Source organism: Salvelinus sp. IW2-2015, linkage group LG25 (assembly GCF_002910315.2).
Source record: "Salvelinus sp. IW2-2015 linkage group LG25, ASM291031v2, whole genome shotgun sequence".
In the NCBI taxonomy this organism is placed as follows: domain Eukaryota; kingdom Metazoa; phylum Chordata; class Actinopteri; order Salmoniformes; family Salmonidae; genus Salvelinus; species Salvelinus sp. IW2-2015.
Genome location: NC_036865.1, coordinates 8,970,611 through 8,987,236, shown reverse-complemented (window position 1 = coordinate 8,987,236; position 16,626 = coordinate 8,970,611). Strand labels below are relative to the sequence as shown.

Sequence of the window (16,626 nt, the reverse complement as noted above, 5' to 3'; positions counted from 1 at the left end):
TACATTAGCCTAGCACAGTCAGCCACACTGGAGCTGCTACACTAGCACAGTTGGTGTGATCATCATCATGCTGCATGTTGGGATGCTGCGGGGACTTGCTTCCATTCAGCCACAAGAGCATTAGTGAGGTTGGGCACTGATGTTGGGTGATTAGGCCTGGCTCGCAGTCGGCATTCCAATTCATCCCAAAGGTGTTCAATGGGGTTGAGGTCAGGGCTCTGTGCAGGCCAGTCAAGTTCTTCCACACTCATCTCGACAAACCATTTCTGTATGGACCTTGCTTTGTGCAAGGGGATATTGTCATGCTGAAACAGGAAAGGGCCTTCCCCAAACTGTTGCCACAAAGTCTAGAATGTCATTGTTTGCTGTAGAGTTAAGATTTACCTTCACTGGAACTAAGGGGCCTAGCCCGACCTATGGAAAAACAGCCCCAGATCCTTATTCCTCCTCCACCAAACTTTATAGTTGCCACTATGCATTGGGGCAGGTAGTGTTCTACTGGCATCCGCCAAACCCAGATTCATCCGTTGGACTGCCAGATGGTGAAGCGTGATTCATCACTCAAGTTTCCACTGCTCCAGAGTCAAATGGCGGCGAGCTTTCCACCACTCCAGCTGACATTTGGCATTGCACATAGTGATCTTAGGCTTGTGTGCAGCTGCTCGGCCATGGAAACCCATTTCATGAAGCTCCTGACTAACAGTTATTGTGCTGACGTTGCTTCCAGAGGCAGTTTGGAACTTGGTGGTGAGGACAGACTATTGTTATGCGCTTCAGCACTCGGTGGTCTTGTTTTGTGTAGCCTACCACTACGTGGCTGAGCCGTTGTTGCTCCTAGACATTTCTACTTCACAATAACAGCACTTACAGTTGACCAGGGCAGACATTTTACCAACTGACTTGTTGGAAAGGTGGCATCCTATGATGGTGCCATGTTGAAAGTCACTGAGCTCTTCAGTAAGGCCATTCTACTGCCAATGTTTATCTATGGCGATTGCATGGCTGTGTGCTCGATTTTATACACCTGTCAGCAACGGGTGGGGCTGAAATAGCCGAATCCACAAATCTGAAGGGGTGTCCACATACTTTTGTATATATAGTGTATTTATGCGTCTAACTTTCTCATTCATCATTATTCACGATTCGGTAGCATCCACATTAATGTAGAAGTGTTTAGAAACATGTTCTTATTTACAGTAAAAGTGACTCCAAAATGACACAATACATTATTTACCATTCATTTCTGTTGGGCAGAAAATAATCTGAAACACAACCAAAACAAACAGCAAATGCATCCAAAAAGTTTGTGGAGTTAAAAGCTTGATGTAATCATTGAGTGCTAGGAATATGGGACCAAATACTAAACTTTTGACTACTTTAATACACATAAGTGTGTCTCAATACTTTTGGTCCTCTAAAATGTGGAGAATATTTACAAAAGTACTCTAAACGGTTCACCCAATATGGATTGAAATACCCTCAAATTAAAGCTGACAGTCTGCACTTTAACCTCAAAGTCATTGTATCATTTCAAATCCAAAGTTCTGGAGTACAGAGCCAAAACGAACATTGTCACTGTCCCAATACTTATGAAGCGTTCTGCTTTACTGATAGAGATGGTACACCATCCTCATGTACAGATGATAACCGACCATTTCAGCCCCTCCACATCCTCAGACTCCCGTCTTTCCCCTTCAGTCGCGCAAGTTTAAAACGGTTGTCTTAAGGCAATTTTACACACTGTTATGAAGGGATCAATAAACTATCAAGCACGGCGGCTAAATAACAGTCATTATTAAGGAAGCGCTGAGTGAATTGATTTGACACAGAGAAGTTGATCTCCTTTTTAACTGGTTGTCCTTTCGGATAAGCAGCAGAGTGATGGGAAATGGCACAACATAAATCCGGGGGTGCGTTCAGTTCGGCTCAATGTTTACTACGTTTGTGTGACTGTTTGTACTAAACGACACAATTCCCCAAAACAGTGGGCAGCATTCTTATTATGAAATACGTCTGCTCTCGTTTGATGGGTGTGGCGTGGTGTAGCCTGATCAATTTGAGTTTGACCATTTTTAAATTGCAAAACTCATGCAGCACACCATACACGAACGATCGTCCTCTGGGCCACCATAATCATGCCGTACTTGAAATGGTCGTACAGTACAATTTCCTTTGACTTAAACGTTTAACACCGTTCTGTCGTACTGAATGCACCCCGGGTGTAGAATCCTTTGTTTGACCTGTGACCTCAAACTTTAGTTACTCGTATGTCTTCTGTTCTGAGAGACGTTACTTAGAGAATCCCTCCCTCCTCTTCCTCTTCCATTTCTGTCTCTCTCTCTCTCTTTCTCATGGCTGTTCCTCTGTTCCCTTTGTTATCTGTGTCTGTCTGACTGTCTGTCAATCTCTGTCACTCTGCCTCTCTCTGTCATTCGCTTTCTATCTGCAAGGGCTGCTCCTCTGTCACCACATCACCATGGCAACGTCATGTCACTGTCCCTGTTGCCGGCTGTCTGTATCTTTAATTACGTTCAGACAAAAGTCAGTGTCCTGTGTTTTTTCTGTCTTCTTCTTTTTCACATTCTCCCCGTCGCAGCGTCCCTCCCAGCTCGGGCTGCGTGATTAGCGTTCGTCGGAGGGATTTGCATAAGAACAGTGAGACCGTGGCGGCGCCGCTGTGGCATAGGAGACCCCAGGAGAGATTAGCGACATTAGCATGCTGGAGCCTACAGGGCTCAAGCTACAGCTAATGGTGTCTATGCTGGAGATTGTCTGACTTGTTCTACTACTCACACTCAGGCTCTATACAAAGAAACATGGACAGTTGGAGGTTGGACACAGGTTTCCTATGGACCTAGTACTTACTCTGTCCTTAGGGTCCCCAGACCTGGGCTAGGTTAAGTTCAAGTCTTTTTAGTGTTAGTGTTACAAGAGCTGCTTGTTTGCCAAGGGGCTTGTCTTGATTTCTTGTCCGCCTATGGGGTCGTTGGCTTGGGGATTTTGTATGCCTTTGACAGGAAAGGGAAATGCATGAATTCATCTCAATACCCATACCACTAAACACATCTGACCCCAGAGATGAGATTGAGCTGATCACTCATTCTCATTTCTCTTTCCCTCTCCTCTTTTTCTTTCCCTTTCCTTACCAATTTTCTTCACCTCTATTTTCTCCCTCTCTTTCTATCTCTAGCTGGCTGCCCAGACTCTCTCATAACGGAGTTGCATCACTTCCGGGCCCTAGGTGATGAGCAGGTGAGTCCTGAACAGTGTACCCAAACAAACAACTCCAGCCAAACTCCTATCTATCCTATCTAGAGGGAAACTAGCATCCCCACCGCCACCCAGCCTCAACCTCAGCCCTCCTGTCTCACTCAGGTCACATGGGAAATATGCTCCTGGTCTCTCTGTCACATCTAACAGTGCTTTAATTGTCTCATCTGGTGCTATAATACAGTGTATGCCACTATCCTGGTGTTGCAAGCTCCATGCTCTACAAACTGAGCTACCAGCCCACCCTTCAACTAGCCTAACATCCGTCCCAAATGAGCAACATCTCTCTCTCCATCCATCTCACAGCACCTCAGCCAGGAAGAGCAGGAGTCGGTTTTAAGAGGGAGTGTCTGATTCTCTACTCTACCACTCAATACTCTTCATTCACCCCCTCTGCCAGGGGCATTAAAATCTTACCCTACAAGGTAGTGGAAAGCAGTGGATCTGGCTTTGAATTTGAGTGCCCTATACTCCTCCTTATCCTCAACACTTCTATACTTCCACTGTAAAGTAGTGTCATTTTGAAGTAGCTTACCAGTAAGGAAAATGATAAACAATAAGGACCAAACGCCGTTGTTCACTCCTGAGACTCTTCAGGCCAACACACTCTCTTCAACATTATTTCAATTTACTCCGACATAGGATTAGCACATTTGCAATAATAAACATAATGAAGTGATGAAACAATGCTCCTGTTGCATGAGTGAGTTATTGTCGGGGCTTTGAATTGTGAATATGAATGCTTAGCCAACTCTAAGCTTGCCCTGTGGTTCCATTGCTCAGTGAAACGTGCCATTCTGAAAGCATAAGTGATGTGAACCGGATGGTTACAAGCCCCTTCTGAGCTGGGCCTTTATGCCGATGTATGATTGAGGCATGCATCAATTAGCCTTTGTCACAGAGACACAATTAGCATGACTATGTGCCTGGTCATAATGCTGTGGTTGTGTGTATATTGTGTGTGCATATGCATGAGTGCACCTCTCTTTTGCCCCCTGCCTTTTTCTTTCTCTCTCAATACATTTCAATAAAATGATGCTTAAAGACATGAAATGCCATATTGTCAAAGCGGAAATTCATATACTTCAAATCCATCAAAAAATGGATAATGAAATAATGAATGAATCTCTCTCTGTGTATATCAGTATGAGCGGTACCAGCAGTATGCAGCCGAGGAGTGTCTCCTCCAGATGGGGGGAGTGTTGTGTCCAGCCCCTGGATGTGGAGCAGGGCTGCTGCCGGAGGAGGACAAGAGGATGATCCAGTGTCTGCTCAGCAACGGTTTGGGATGCGGGGTGAGACATGCATATGCGCAAGCACACAACACGTGAAAATATGTAATTAGAAAACTAGTTACATGATGTTCTCTAATTAGCCACCCGATTTAAAGATTTGGAAATAGTATACATTAGTGCTGACTGATTGCATGTTTGCAAACACCACCATCTTCATCACAGGGGAGCAGAATTGGGGGTAGAAGAAGAGAGAGAGAGAGAGAAGAGGAGGAGAGAGAGCGAGAGAGAGAGAAGAGAGAGAGAGAGAGAGAGAGAGAGAGAGAGAGAGAGAGAGGAGAGAGAGAGAGAAGAGAGAGAGAGAAGAGAAGAGAGAGAGAAAGAGAGAGAGAGAGAGAGAGAGAGAGAGAGAGAGAGAGAGAGAGAGAGAGAGAGAGAGAGAGGAGAGAGAGAGAGGAGAGAGAGAAGAGGAGAGAGAGAAGAGAAGAGAGAGGGAGGAGAGAGAGAGAGAGAGGTCAGTCAGTCCCAGGTGACATTGAAGGGGTATGTGCGCACATTCATTCCAGTCCATCCAGAGGTCTGTGGGAAGCAGATAAAGCTTTTATAAGTGTCAGGCTGCTACTTTAAGACAAGGGTCCTATCACTTTAACACTCCCCCAGATGCAGTTTCTCTTTTGGGGGGGGGGGGGGGGGTGCTCGAAAGTCCTTAGGATACTGGTGAGCTGGCTTCTCTTGAAGACACCACATACAGAAATCAATATTGCCCGCCTCCCTGTCTTTTTCATGTCCTCCCTGCTAGTGTTTGTGAACTGGCTTTAGGAGCCCCTTGCTGCAGCTCTGGTACGACGTACAGCTCATCAGACGAGACCTGTAAACATGCAATAGGACATTTTATCTCTGTGGACCATGCAGGTCCTAGTCTCGTCGACCAGCCGGCTCTCGGTTGCAATTAGCCTGGGGACGAGGTTAAACGAGCCCTAGCACTGAATCTGAACGCAGACATGGGAAGTGGGCTGTAGGGTTGGATAGGGAGAACTGCAGGGTGGGTGTTCGTATAGTGTGTGTCTGTCTGTCTGTCTCTCTGTGTTAAAGAGATGATGGTGAAATATTCCTCTGTCTTTGGGACTCCAATGTGTGTGTCTGTGTGATTTTTAGTTAGCAGGTGTACAGCAAGAGAGTATCTTTGTTTTGTGTCTTGAGTGACGTGATAGTGTGAGAGTCAGAGACTCTTTCTTCTGACAGTGCCTTCAGAAAGTATTCATACCCCTGGACTTTTTCCACATTTTGTTACAAAGTGGTTTAAAAATGGATGTAATTGTCATTTTTCTGTCAACGATCTACACAAAATATTAAAATGGAAGAAAAAATCTAACATTTGTATAAAATGTATGAAAAATATAACACTAATATATCTTGATTAGGTAAGTATTCAACCCCCTGAGTCAATACATGTTAGAATCAACTTTGGCAGCGATTACAGAGGTGAGTCTTTCTGAATCTCTGAGTTTTCCACACCTGGATTGTGCAACATTTGCCCGTTATTCTTTTTTAAATGATTCAAGCTCTGTCAAATTGGTTGTTTAATCAGTGCTAGACAACTATTTTAAGGTCTTGCCATACATTTTCAAGCAGATTTAAGTCAAAACAGTAACTCTGCCACTCAGGAACTTTCGCTGTCTTCTTGGTGAGCAACTCCAATGTAGATTTGGCTTTGTGTTTTAAGTTATTGTCCTGCTAAAAGGTGAATTCATCTCCCAGTGTCTGGTGGAAAGCAGACTGAACCAGGTTTTACTCTAGGATTTTGCCTGTGCTTAGCTCCATTCCCTTTATTTTTTATCCTGAAAAAGTTCCCAGTCCTTAACGATTACAAGCATACCCATAACATGATGCAGCCACCCCTATGCTTGAAAATAGGTAGTGTGGAACTCAGTAATATGTTGTATTGGATTTGCCCCAAACATTACCAAATTTTTTGCAGTATTACTTTAGTGCCTTGTTGAAAACAAGATGCATGTTTTGGAATATTTTTATTCTGTACAGGCTTCCTTCTTTTCACTCTGTCAATTAGGTTAGTATTGAGGAGTAACTAACATGTTGATCCATCCTCAGTTTTCTCCTATCACAGCCATTAAACTCTGTAACTGTGGTGAAATCCCTGAGTGGTTTCCTTCCTCTCTGTCAACTGAGTTAGGATGGACTCCAGACGCCTGCATCTTTGTAGTGACTGGGTGTACACCATCCATTGATTGATACACCATCCAAAGTGCAATTAATAACTTCACCATGCTCAAAGGGATATTCAATGTCTGTTTGGAGCCCTTCTTTGTGAGGCACCTCCCTGGTCTTTGTGGTTGAATCTGTGTTTGAAATGTACTGCTAGACCTTACAATTATATTTATGTGTGTGGTACAAAAATCATCTTAAACGCCATTATTGTACACAGAGTGAGTCCATGCAACTTATTATGTGACTTGTTAAAACTTCTTATGGGCAGGTGGGACGGTAGCGTCAGCTGTGTCAGATTTCAAAAAGGCTTTACGGCGAAAGCATACCATGCAATTATCTGAGGACAACGCCCCGCTTACAAAAGCATACAAACATTTTCAAGCCAATTAGAGGAGTCACGAAAGTCAGAAATAGCGATAAAATGAATCACTTACCTTTGATGAGCTTCATCTGGTTGTTGTCACAAGAGTCCCGGTTACACAATAAATGTTTGTTTTGTTCGATAAAGTCCCTCTTTATGTCCCAAAAACTCAGTTTTGTTGGCACGTTTTGTTCAGTAATCCACTGGCTCAATGGCGGTCACAACATGCAGACGAATACATCCAAATAGTACCGGTAAAGTTCGTCGAAACATGTCAAACAATGTTTTTTATTCATCCTCAGGTTGTCAGTCTTTATAATTGATAATATTTCAACCGGACAATAGCGTATTCAATACAAAGGAAAAAGAACGGAGGGCCCGGTCGCGCGTGCAAAAAGCTCTGGTTCATTTGACCGACCACTCAGAAAATGTTGTCATTCTTCCTCATTTTTCAGAATAAAAGCATGAAACAATGTCTAAAGACTGTTGACAGCTAGTGGAAGCCATAGGAACTGCAATCTAGGTCCTAACCCATGACATACTGTACAGGCATACAGGCAATGACATACAGGCAATGGAAAAGTAACCACATCAAAAATATCCCACTTCCTGGATGGATTTTCCTCAGGTTTTTGCCTGCCATATCGGTTCTGTTATACTCACAGACATTATTTTAACAGTTTTGGAAACTTTAGAGTGTTTTCTATCCAATACTACCATGCATATGCATATCCTAGCTTCTGGGCCTGAGTAACAGGCAGTTTACATTGGGCACCTCATTCATCCAAAATTCAAAATACTGCCCCCTACCCAAGAGAGGCTAAGCAACGTTTTCCTCCTGACCTTATTTAGGCTTGCCATAACAAAGAGGTTTAATACTTATTAACTCAAGACATTTCAGGTTTTTATTTTTCATTCATTTGTAAAAATGTCAAACATCATTCCACTTTGACATGATAGGGTATTGTGTGACCAGTGACAAAATGATTTCAATTCAGTTAAATTCAGGCTGTAACACAACAAAATGTAGCGAGAGATTGAGAGAAAGGAAGGGTGTCAGGGAGGGCAGAAGGGGACGACTTTGCCACTTCATCAGTAAGCTCTCTCACAGAGCTCTTCTTAGAGCTTCACTAGAATGCTCTCATTTAGAAGAGTTCCCGGTGCTGCTGTCACCCTCAGTTCAAAACTTCACATGTGCCATATGATTCTGTACTGAGACACACTGCAGTGTGCTGAATCTACATTACAGTATGATATCCACCCACTACTGAGCAACAGCACAGGGCTGCACATCACTTAATGTTTCATTCAGTTGACTTACAAAGGCTATGTCAGTTTTTGTGAGTGTGTGTGTGTGTTTGTGTCAGTGCATGTGTGTATGTTTACCCTCTGAGGGTGCTGTCTGGGGTGCTGTGATCCGTTGTGTTGCTCAGTGAAGGGAGGCGAGGGGAAATGGGTTTGTCAGCCACCGGAACCCTGCTGCAACCCCTCATGAGTCTTCCACACTCCACTGGGCAGCTCTGTCTCTGTACCAGCCACGCAACCCACCCACTGGCCAACCCTCAACCCAGCCGCAAACCTTAGCCCCACCCGGCCCAACTCAGCTAGACAAATGACTTAAACTTAGAGGTGAGGATTTTCTCCTGACCAAGAGACCTGATCAGGGGGAAAAGAGACCTGTCATAGGCTCTTGCTGTCATATAGTTATAATTTGAGTTTATTACAACAGTAGTGATATGAAGCTTCTGCTGAAGTGAGACTTAAGACAAGTTACTGTTGAATGTTGCAGAAAACCATTCAAAATGACTTCACAGACAATCAGGTCACCAGTGCTACAGTGCAGTGTAGTGACGAGTCCTGAGACTCCTCACTTCTCATCGCCTCGTGTCTCAGACAAGCTTTGGTGCATACGCCACGGGCGTTTGATGAAGCGACTGTTCAGAGTTCTCTGCCGAAGATGATGATGGAGGCTCATCTGAGGGAAGAGTGGGAAAGAACGAGGGAGGGGGAGGAAGAAAGCGCCTGTCAGAAGCGCTCCTCTTCTCCCCTCGTCTCATCACAGGCGGCGCTATGCAGGAGTTTGGAAACAAAGAGGCGTCTGTCTCCCAGACCTGAGAGGAGAGCTGCTATCAGTCACACTTAAAAACAGCAGATAATAAAAGAAAGAAACAGCGACAAGCCCCCTCTCCTTCAAAACTCCAGCACCTTTGATGAAGTGCAAAATCACTGTTGCGCTTCAAAAGATGGAGTCGAACTAAAAATACAAAGCATCTTCTAGATTCCTAGTTAATCCCTGTTGTTGAAGGATTCGGTGTATATCAGCTCCCTACTTCCACATGCAGGCTGGGTGGCTCCTAGTGGGGGAGCGTATAGAGATGGCGCCACCCAGTGTCTATCTTAGGAACTTGTATACAACCTGTGGGAGAAGATACAGCCAGTCATTAAATGCCTTGAAACCAGGGGTGCGTCTTAATAGTAAAAAAAAATGACTTCATCTCCACGTCTCCTTTCCTTCACCTGCAGTGTTGTGATGGAACTATACCGATGAAAGCAAATTTATGGCTGGTGTCCATTGGAAAGGAATGGGAGCATTAAGAAGCATCCCAGTTCAGGTTTTCAGTGTGACTAAATGGATCATATTATTAAGGCAACATTTTGTGTGTCTTCTTGCAGTTTGTGTTCTGCCGTGACTGTAAGGAAGGATTCCATGAGGGGGAATGTCGTGTGAGGTCATCACCTGTCTCAGGAGGAGCCCTGCAGGTAACTGAGCCAATCAGCTGTGTGCTGCCCACTGTTGCACTGTCTCTGCTGCCCCCTACAGTCCACATGACCAGCATTAGTATCTAAAAAGGGGACACTGAAACATACTTGTAATGGCTTGTATAATTCAGAGTTGTGAGTAAAGATTAATTTTGAGATATTATATGTTTCATGTATGACTTGAGTTTTAAAACATGCCACAAGATGGCATTCCTAAATCAACCAAATTTCAGCACACCATTCACTGGTATCCACTCAAGAAATGAACCCCCAGTCTCTCACACCCCCACCCCTGGTCTGGTCTCTCTTTACTCTTTCCCTTGACCTCCCGCCCCAGGGTTATGTAGTGGACGAGGAGGCAGCTCTTCAGGCTCGGTGGGAGCAGGCCTCGCAGGAGACTATAGACGAGACCACCCGTCCATGTCCACATTGCAAGGTCCCAGTGGAGAAGAGTGGTAAGGCACTGTTTCTCCATCCATCCATTTCACTCCATCCATTCTCTGATCCTTATTCCAATATATACATACACTACCGGTCAAAGGTTTTAGAACACCTACTCATTCAAGGGTTTTTCTTTATTTTTACTATTTTCTACATTGTAGAATAATAGTGAAGGCATCAACATGATGAAATAACACATATGGAATCATTTAGTAACCAAAAAAGTGTTAAACAAATCAAAATATATTTTATATTTGAGATTCTTCAAATAACCAGCTTTGCACATGATTGGCATTCTCTCAACCAACTTCATGAGGTAGTCACCTGGAATTCATTTCAATTAACAGGTGTGCCTTCTTAAAAGCTAAATTGTGGAATTTCTTTCCTTCTTAATGCGTTTGAGCCAATCAGTTGTGTTGTGACAAGGTTGGGGGGTATACAGAAGATAGCCCTATTTGGTAAAAGACCAAGTCCATATTATGGCAAGAACAGCTCAAATAAGCAAACAGTCCATCATTACTTTAAGTCATGAAGGTCAGTTAATCCGGAACATTTCAAGAATTTCTTCAAGTGCAGTCGCAAAAACCATCAAGTGCTATGATGAAACTGGCTCTCATGAGGACCGCCACAGGAATAGAAGACCCAGAGTTACCTCTGCTGCAGAGGATAAGTTCATTAGAGTTACCAGCCTCAGAAATTGCAGCTCAAATAAATGCTTCAGGGTTCAAGTAAGAGACACATCTCAACATCAACTGTTCGGAGGAGACTGGGTTAATCAGGCCTTCATGATCAAATTGCTGCAAAGAAACCACTACTAAAGGACACCAATAAGAAGATGAGACTTGCTTGGGCCAAGAAACATGAGCAATGGACATTAGACCAGTGGAAATTTGTCCTTTGGTCTGGAGTCCAAATTGGAGATTTTTGGTTCCAACCGCCGTGTCTTTGTGAGACGAGGCGTGGATGAACGGATGATCTCCGCATGTGTATTTCCCACCGTAGAGCATGGAGGAGGAGGTGTAATAGTGTGGGGGTGCTTTGCTGGTGACACTGTCTGTGATTTATTTAGAATTAAAGGCACACAGCATTCTGCAGAGATACGCCATCCCATCTGGTTTGGGCTTAGTGGGACTATCATTTGTTTTTCAACATGTCAATGACCCAACACGCCTCCAGGCTGTGTAAGGGCTATTTTACCAAATAGGAGAATGATGGAGTGCTGCATCAGACCACCTGACCTCCACAATCCCCCGACCTCAACCAAATTGAGATGGTTTTGGATGAGTCGGACCGCAGAGTGAAGGAAAAGCAGCCAACGAGTGCTCAGCATATCTGGGAACACCTTCAAGACTGTTGGAAAAGCATTCCAGGTGAAGCTGGTTGAGAGAATGCCAAGAGTGTGCAAAGCTGTCATCAAGGCAATGGGTGGCTATTTGAAGAACCTCAAATATAAAATATATTTGTTTAACATTTTTTGGGTTACTATATGATTCCATATGTGTTTTTTCATAGTTTTGATGTCTTCACTTTTCTACAATGAAAATAAATAAAGTAAAAATAAAGAAAAACCCTTGAATGAGAAGGTGTTCTAAAACTTTTGACTGGTACTGTACATGTTCTATATCTATGTTGTTTTCCATATGCCCTTTATTTCTCCAACCCCTTAACCCCCCCCTCTGCAGTGGGAACAATACTGTATAATAGATTTCAAATGCCATCCTTTCATACATTGTCCTTTTCCCAAGCTTAGTCTTCTCTTTTCCTTTTTGCCTGTCGGTAAAGTTGTGTGTTTTTATACTGTGATCCCAGGTGGCTGTATGCACATGGTGTGTCCCCGTGCCCAGTGTAAGTTTGAGTGGTGCTGGGTCTGTCGTGTGGAGTGGAACAGGGAGTGTATGGGCAACCACTGGTTCGGCTGACTCTGAGACCTCAGAAAGGCCCTGCCGCCACTCAGGAATACGTACCTGGGACTGAAACGCAAAATCAATCATGTGTTTAAAAGACTCAATAAAGCTGTGCCCTGACCTATCGCAATCTCTTAATCAGTGACCTCATTTGCCTTCAGTCACATTAGATAAATGCACAATGGTTGTCCGGCTTTAACTGGACAATATAGTGGATTTACACGTCATTTTTTCCCTTCTTGTCAAAGGTTGTCTCTGTGTCCATTGTACATCACAACCTTGTTATAAAGAATACAATGTTGTCTGTGCTCATATAATATATCCTGTTTAGCCGACTTACGAGTCATGTGTGTGCGTACATTTGACATACGAGTCGTCACGGGAATCGAACCCACTGTCCTGGCGTTGCAAGCGTCATGCTTTATCAACTGAGCTACAGCTGACCACTCTTTTAGTCTTTGTTACTTAATGGTCTGTTAGTAGTCTTTTTTTTATCAACTGCTTTGTTGCCCTAGAGTGGACTTTAGCTTTTCGAACACCCCACCCTTCTTATGACATTATTGTGGCACCTGTCAATCACATGATGGCAACCACGTCCTGTCCAACTCTGGGCTGTCGCTGCATATGGCCAAGTCATGGTGTTGTCATTTTGGAGGCCTTAGCTAAGATAAAAATTCATATGAAACGCCCATTGGAATCCTATATCTAGGCATGAAACTGGTTTGTCAAGAGTGGGGCCACTTGGTGATTATATGTACCTTAACAAGCCACAATACATCTGTACTGAGCACACACGTAAGCTGATAAGAAGCCATAAACATGTCCACAGTTTCTCCAACATGTCTTAACAGCTCAGACAAACTCCAAAGCTGTTAAACATTAGAAGATAGGACCATTGCTTTGTCAGTGTCATCATTGTTAACTTTGACATAAAGGCTGTTGCGTAACAAACACATGAGTCAGAATGTACCATATTGTTCAGGTACAGTACTGCAGGTAGCTCACTAGTAAACAAACAGCTGGAAGGATAACAGTGACGGGGCCTGCAGAAGACTTTCCTTTTACCCGATATCCGCCTAACAACAATCCACTTCTCATCTCTCTGGATCACACGGCTTTAGCAGGTTCAGAGTCTACCGGAATATACCAACTCCCTGTGTTTTGAGTGAAAGCCTTTGTTTGGAAATAGCCGCTCATTGTAGAGTCACCGTACCTACACTGGTAGGCTGGTCGCAGTCATATTGGAGCTGTGTAGTTAATTGTTTACAGAGAAGCCTTCAGGCCTGGAACACAGCAGGATGAGGAGACTGAACCGGGTTAGTGCCTCTGGCCGTTACAACCCTGCCATGGAGATGGAGATGACTGATGGAGTTGTCAACCAGGTGAGGAGAAAATGGCACTGTGAAGTTTACCAATCTGCCTCTCAATGTTGTTATCTGTTGATATTTTTCCATTTCTAGAGCAATCTGAAACCCTCTCAATACATTTTCAATGGTTACTCAGTTCCAAACTGTATGATTATAGAGTAGTGGGTTACTATACTTCTTACTGGGTGATATATTTCGGAATTGGACATTTGAGTACATGCTATGATGCAGTTCTATGTACTGTAGTGTGATGTATGTCTGTCAATGCAGTCCGAACAGCAGCCAGTTGTTGGGACTGCGATCTCAAAGACATCTGTGTCCAGTGCTGCGAAGGCAGCTGCCCAGTGGGCGTCTTACACCTGCAGCCGCTGGAAACGAGCCTGCCGTCAGTGTGTGAAGAGAAAACCCACAGGTACCATTGCAGATAAAACGCCAAACTCAAGATACACCTAGATAAGAGTTCAAATACTCTGCACTCTTTCAGGCTGTATGATCACCTTCTTGTTTAAAGGGGAATTCTTTGAGACCATGTACAAAGGCCTGGCCTTGGATGAAGATGTCATAGATGGAGGAGACAAAAGCTCCCACCTCAATAAAAGACTGCTAGACCATTTCAGAGATCTGGCTTCCAGCAATCAGGACACTGATGAGGTGAGGGGTGGATGGCATTTACGTTGTAAAATGAGGCTAAAGGTATAGATGTAAGATGTAGATTAGATATGGTCTGATTGAAGGCTGGTGATGATTCATACAGTCAATAATCCGGTTTGGTCATAGGTGGACCTTCAGTACCTGAGTGATGTAATCGCAGATGGAGCRGACCCCAACTCAACGGACCGATACGGACAAACTGTCTTGCATGAGGTGAGACTGAAGTCTTCACACGTCATCAAATGGCTCAAAGACCTTCTGTTGTAGCAGCATCGTTGTGAGTGAAGGCTTCCAGCCACTGTGTGTTCAAAAGGGCTCTTCTGCCTGGTTCTAGATCTCGAGGGCGTGGAACGTGGACGTGATGCGTTTCTTCCTGGACAGGGGGGCTGATGTTCTGCGTCCTGACTCCTACGGGGTCACGCCCCTGCATGTTGCCGCAGCTCTGGACTACGAGGAGATGATCCACTTCTTGTTGGAGAGGAAAGGTCAGAGGTCAATTGTGTCTGTGTCACTTGTGTGTTACTTCTGTAGGTGAGGGATTTGAATGTGTTTTGTACTGTAGCTCACATATGCATGTCCTGTCTAGCTGACATTGGTGCTCAGACCAACATGGATCATCAGACACCTCTGCACTACGCTGCTAAGAACGACGCGGTGGGGGCAGTCAGGGTGCTGCTGCAGTATGGGGCAGACATCTCCGCACGAGACTACAAAAGGAGAACCCCTCTACAACTGGCTGCCAACCTAGGTTAATACCTTTACTTGCCTCTGAGTGCACATTTCACACTCCATACTTTGTATTAGAATAGAATAAAACACAACTTTATTGTCCAAACACACATGGAAATGTACCCTCCACCTCACCTTACAAATAACTAAATTGCACATTACAGTTATTGCTGTACTTGATTATGCTTCTTTTGTTGTACTCCTGTGTGTATTCAGACAGGAGTGAGGCTGCACGGACACTAATGGAACTAGGGGCTGATGCTGGGGTAAAGGACTCTGATGGTCAGCTTTGCATCACCGCCATGATTGACAAGATGACCTCCGTGGTAAATATGGGTTGGATGGTCACTGACCAAATGAGTCGTCATACTGTAGTACATGCTCCAACTGTATAGTTTGTCCTGACATTGTGCTAGTTGTTGTCATAGAGTGGGTTCTGTATGTGGTCATCCTATAGTATTGTTCAGCTCTCTTTGGTCTTGTCAGGCTCATTTGGCTCTGAACCAGTTCCATGTGACTGACCGGATGACCAGGCAGCAGTTCTACTACCTTCACCTGCTGGAGCCAGAGCCACCCTGCAAGCAGAATCCACCAGGACAGGGCTCACAAGGTATAGTCTGAAAAGAAATATATATACTATTTACACAGAACAAAATGTCCTATATGGCCAATGATCCCACTAATAAAAATACACTCTGTTTAACCACCTAACTCAGTGGGTCAAACCGTGCAACAGACTTGTAAACTATTTTTAAAGACTTTTGTGTGATCTCTCATTTCTATTTTTTGTCTTCCAGAGGGTGTTGCCAGTGAGCCTACATCACCAGTATGTCCCACTCTTTAAGGCTAAACAAGCTAATAAAGTGATAATGGATGAACATTAAGTGAACTAATTTGATCATAATTGCGATATGAATTTTCTCTGAGAATTGTTCTCTCTCTCTCTCGCCACAGTTGGAGTTCATAGTACACCAGGGGAAGTTGGATCTCATCATGCACCCTGTGGTTCTGAAGCTCATCAATGTCAAGTGGAAACTATATGGCAGGTCAGTTCATCAGTGAGAGAGAGAGGGACTTTGAGAGAGACTTTTGCCAGACAGGAGTGGCAGGTGTGTCACTCCTGACAGATTTGGCTCTGTCACCCCTCTTCCTGCTTCCAGTCTCATGCTCGGTCATAAATGAAATATACCATAGGCACTAACCATTCACGCAGTTAGACACATAGCTGAAGGGATCTACTGTTAATACAGTACTGAATGGTGGCTCAGTATTTCACTCTGAATAGTAAACTGGTGTCTCTGTAGGTTGGGGGCTTGGATACTTCTACTCCTTAACTTCCTGTTTATAGTCTCCTGGACGACCGTGGCCATCTCTGTGTCTGTCATCCGAACCGAGGAGCCTTATGTTTTCCCTGAGGTGAGAAAGTGAAGGACAGAGGGAACATACAGTGGGGAGAACAAGTATTTGATACACTGCCGATTTTGCAGGTTTTCCTACTTACAAAGCATGTAGAGGTCTGTAATTTTTATCATAGGTACACTTCAACTGTAAGAGACGGAATCTAAAACAAAAATCCAGAAAATCACATTGTATGATTTTTAAGTAATTAATTTGCATTTTATTGCATGACATAAGTATTTGATCACCTACCAACCAGTAAGAATTCCGGCTCTCACAGACCTGTT

At 44.0% G+C, this 16,626-nt stretch overlaps 2 protein-coding genes across 4 annotated transcripts in view; both read left to right on the top strand.

The window, feature by feature from the left end:
- prkn (parkin RBR E3 ubiquitin protein ligase) overlaps window positions 1–12,324 on the top strand; it is an 88,698-nt gene extending 76,374 nt beyond the window's left edge. Inside the window, exons 8-12 of the mRNA XM_023970373.2 lie at window positions 3,191–3,252; window positions 4,416–4,565; window positions 9,763–9,849; window positions 10,187–10,304; window positions 12,100–12,324. Coding sequence (XP_023826141.1) covers window positions 3,191–3,252; window positions 4,416–4,565; window positions 9,763–9,849; window positions 10,187–10,304; window positions 12,100–12,209 — 527 coding nt within the window. The 3' untranslated portion in view covers window positions 12,210–12,324. The remainder of the gene's footprint in view (window positions 1–3,190; window positions 3,253–4,415; window positions 4,566–9,762; window positions 9,850–10,186; window positions 10,305–12,099) is intronic.
- Window positions 12,325–12,423: 99 nt separating this feature from the next.
- The window catches only part of LOC111951982 (transient receptor potential channel pyrexia), a 31,659-nt gene continuing 27,456 nt past the window's right edge, over window positions 12,424–16,626 (top strand). For all 3 annotated transcript variants that reach the window (XR_002875659.2, XR_011474065.1, XM_023970371.2), the window contains exons 1-11: window positions 12,424–13,576; window positions 13,832–13,973; window positions 14,073–14,212; window positions 14,339–14,425; window positions 14,547–14,697; window positions 14,799–14,960; window positions 15,158–15,267; window positions 15,428–15,551; window positions 15,739–15,767; window positions 15,896–15,987; window positions 16,246–16,357. Coding sequence is in view for 1 of the 3 variants with exons in the window: in XM_023970371.2 (XP_023826139.1) it covers window positions 13,493–13,576; window positions 13,832–13,973; window positions 14,073–14,212; window positions 14,339–14,425; window positions 14,547–14,697; window positions 14,799–14,960; window positions 15,158–15,267; window positions 15,428–15,551; window positions 15,739–15,767; window positions 15,896–15,987; window positions 16,246–16,357 (1,233 nt within the window). In the remaining 2 variants the exon portion in view is untranslated. The remainder of the gene's footprint in view (window positions 13,577–13,831; window positions 13,974–14,072; window positions 14,213–14,338; window positions 14,426–14,546; window positions 14,698–14,798; window positions 14,961–15,157; window positions 15,268–15,427; window positions 15,552–15,738; window positions 15,768–15,895; window positions 15,988–16,245; window positions 16,358–16,626) is intronic.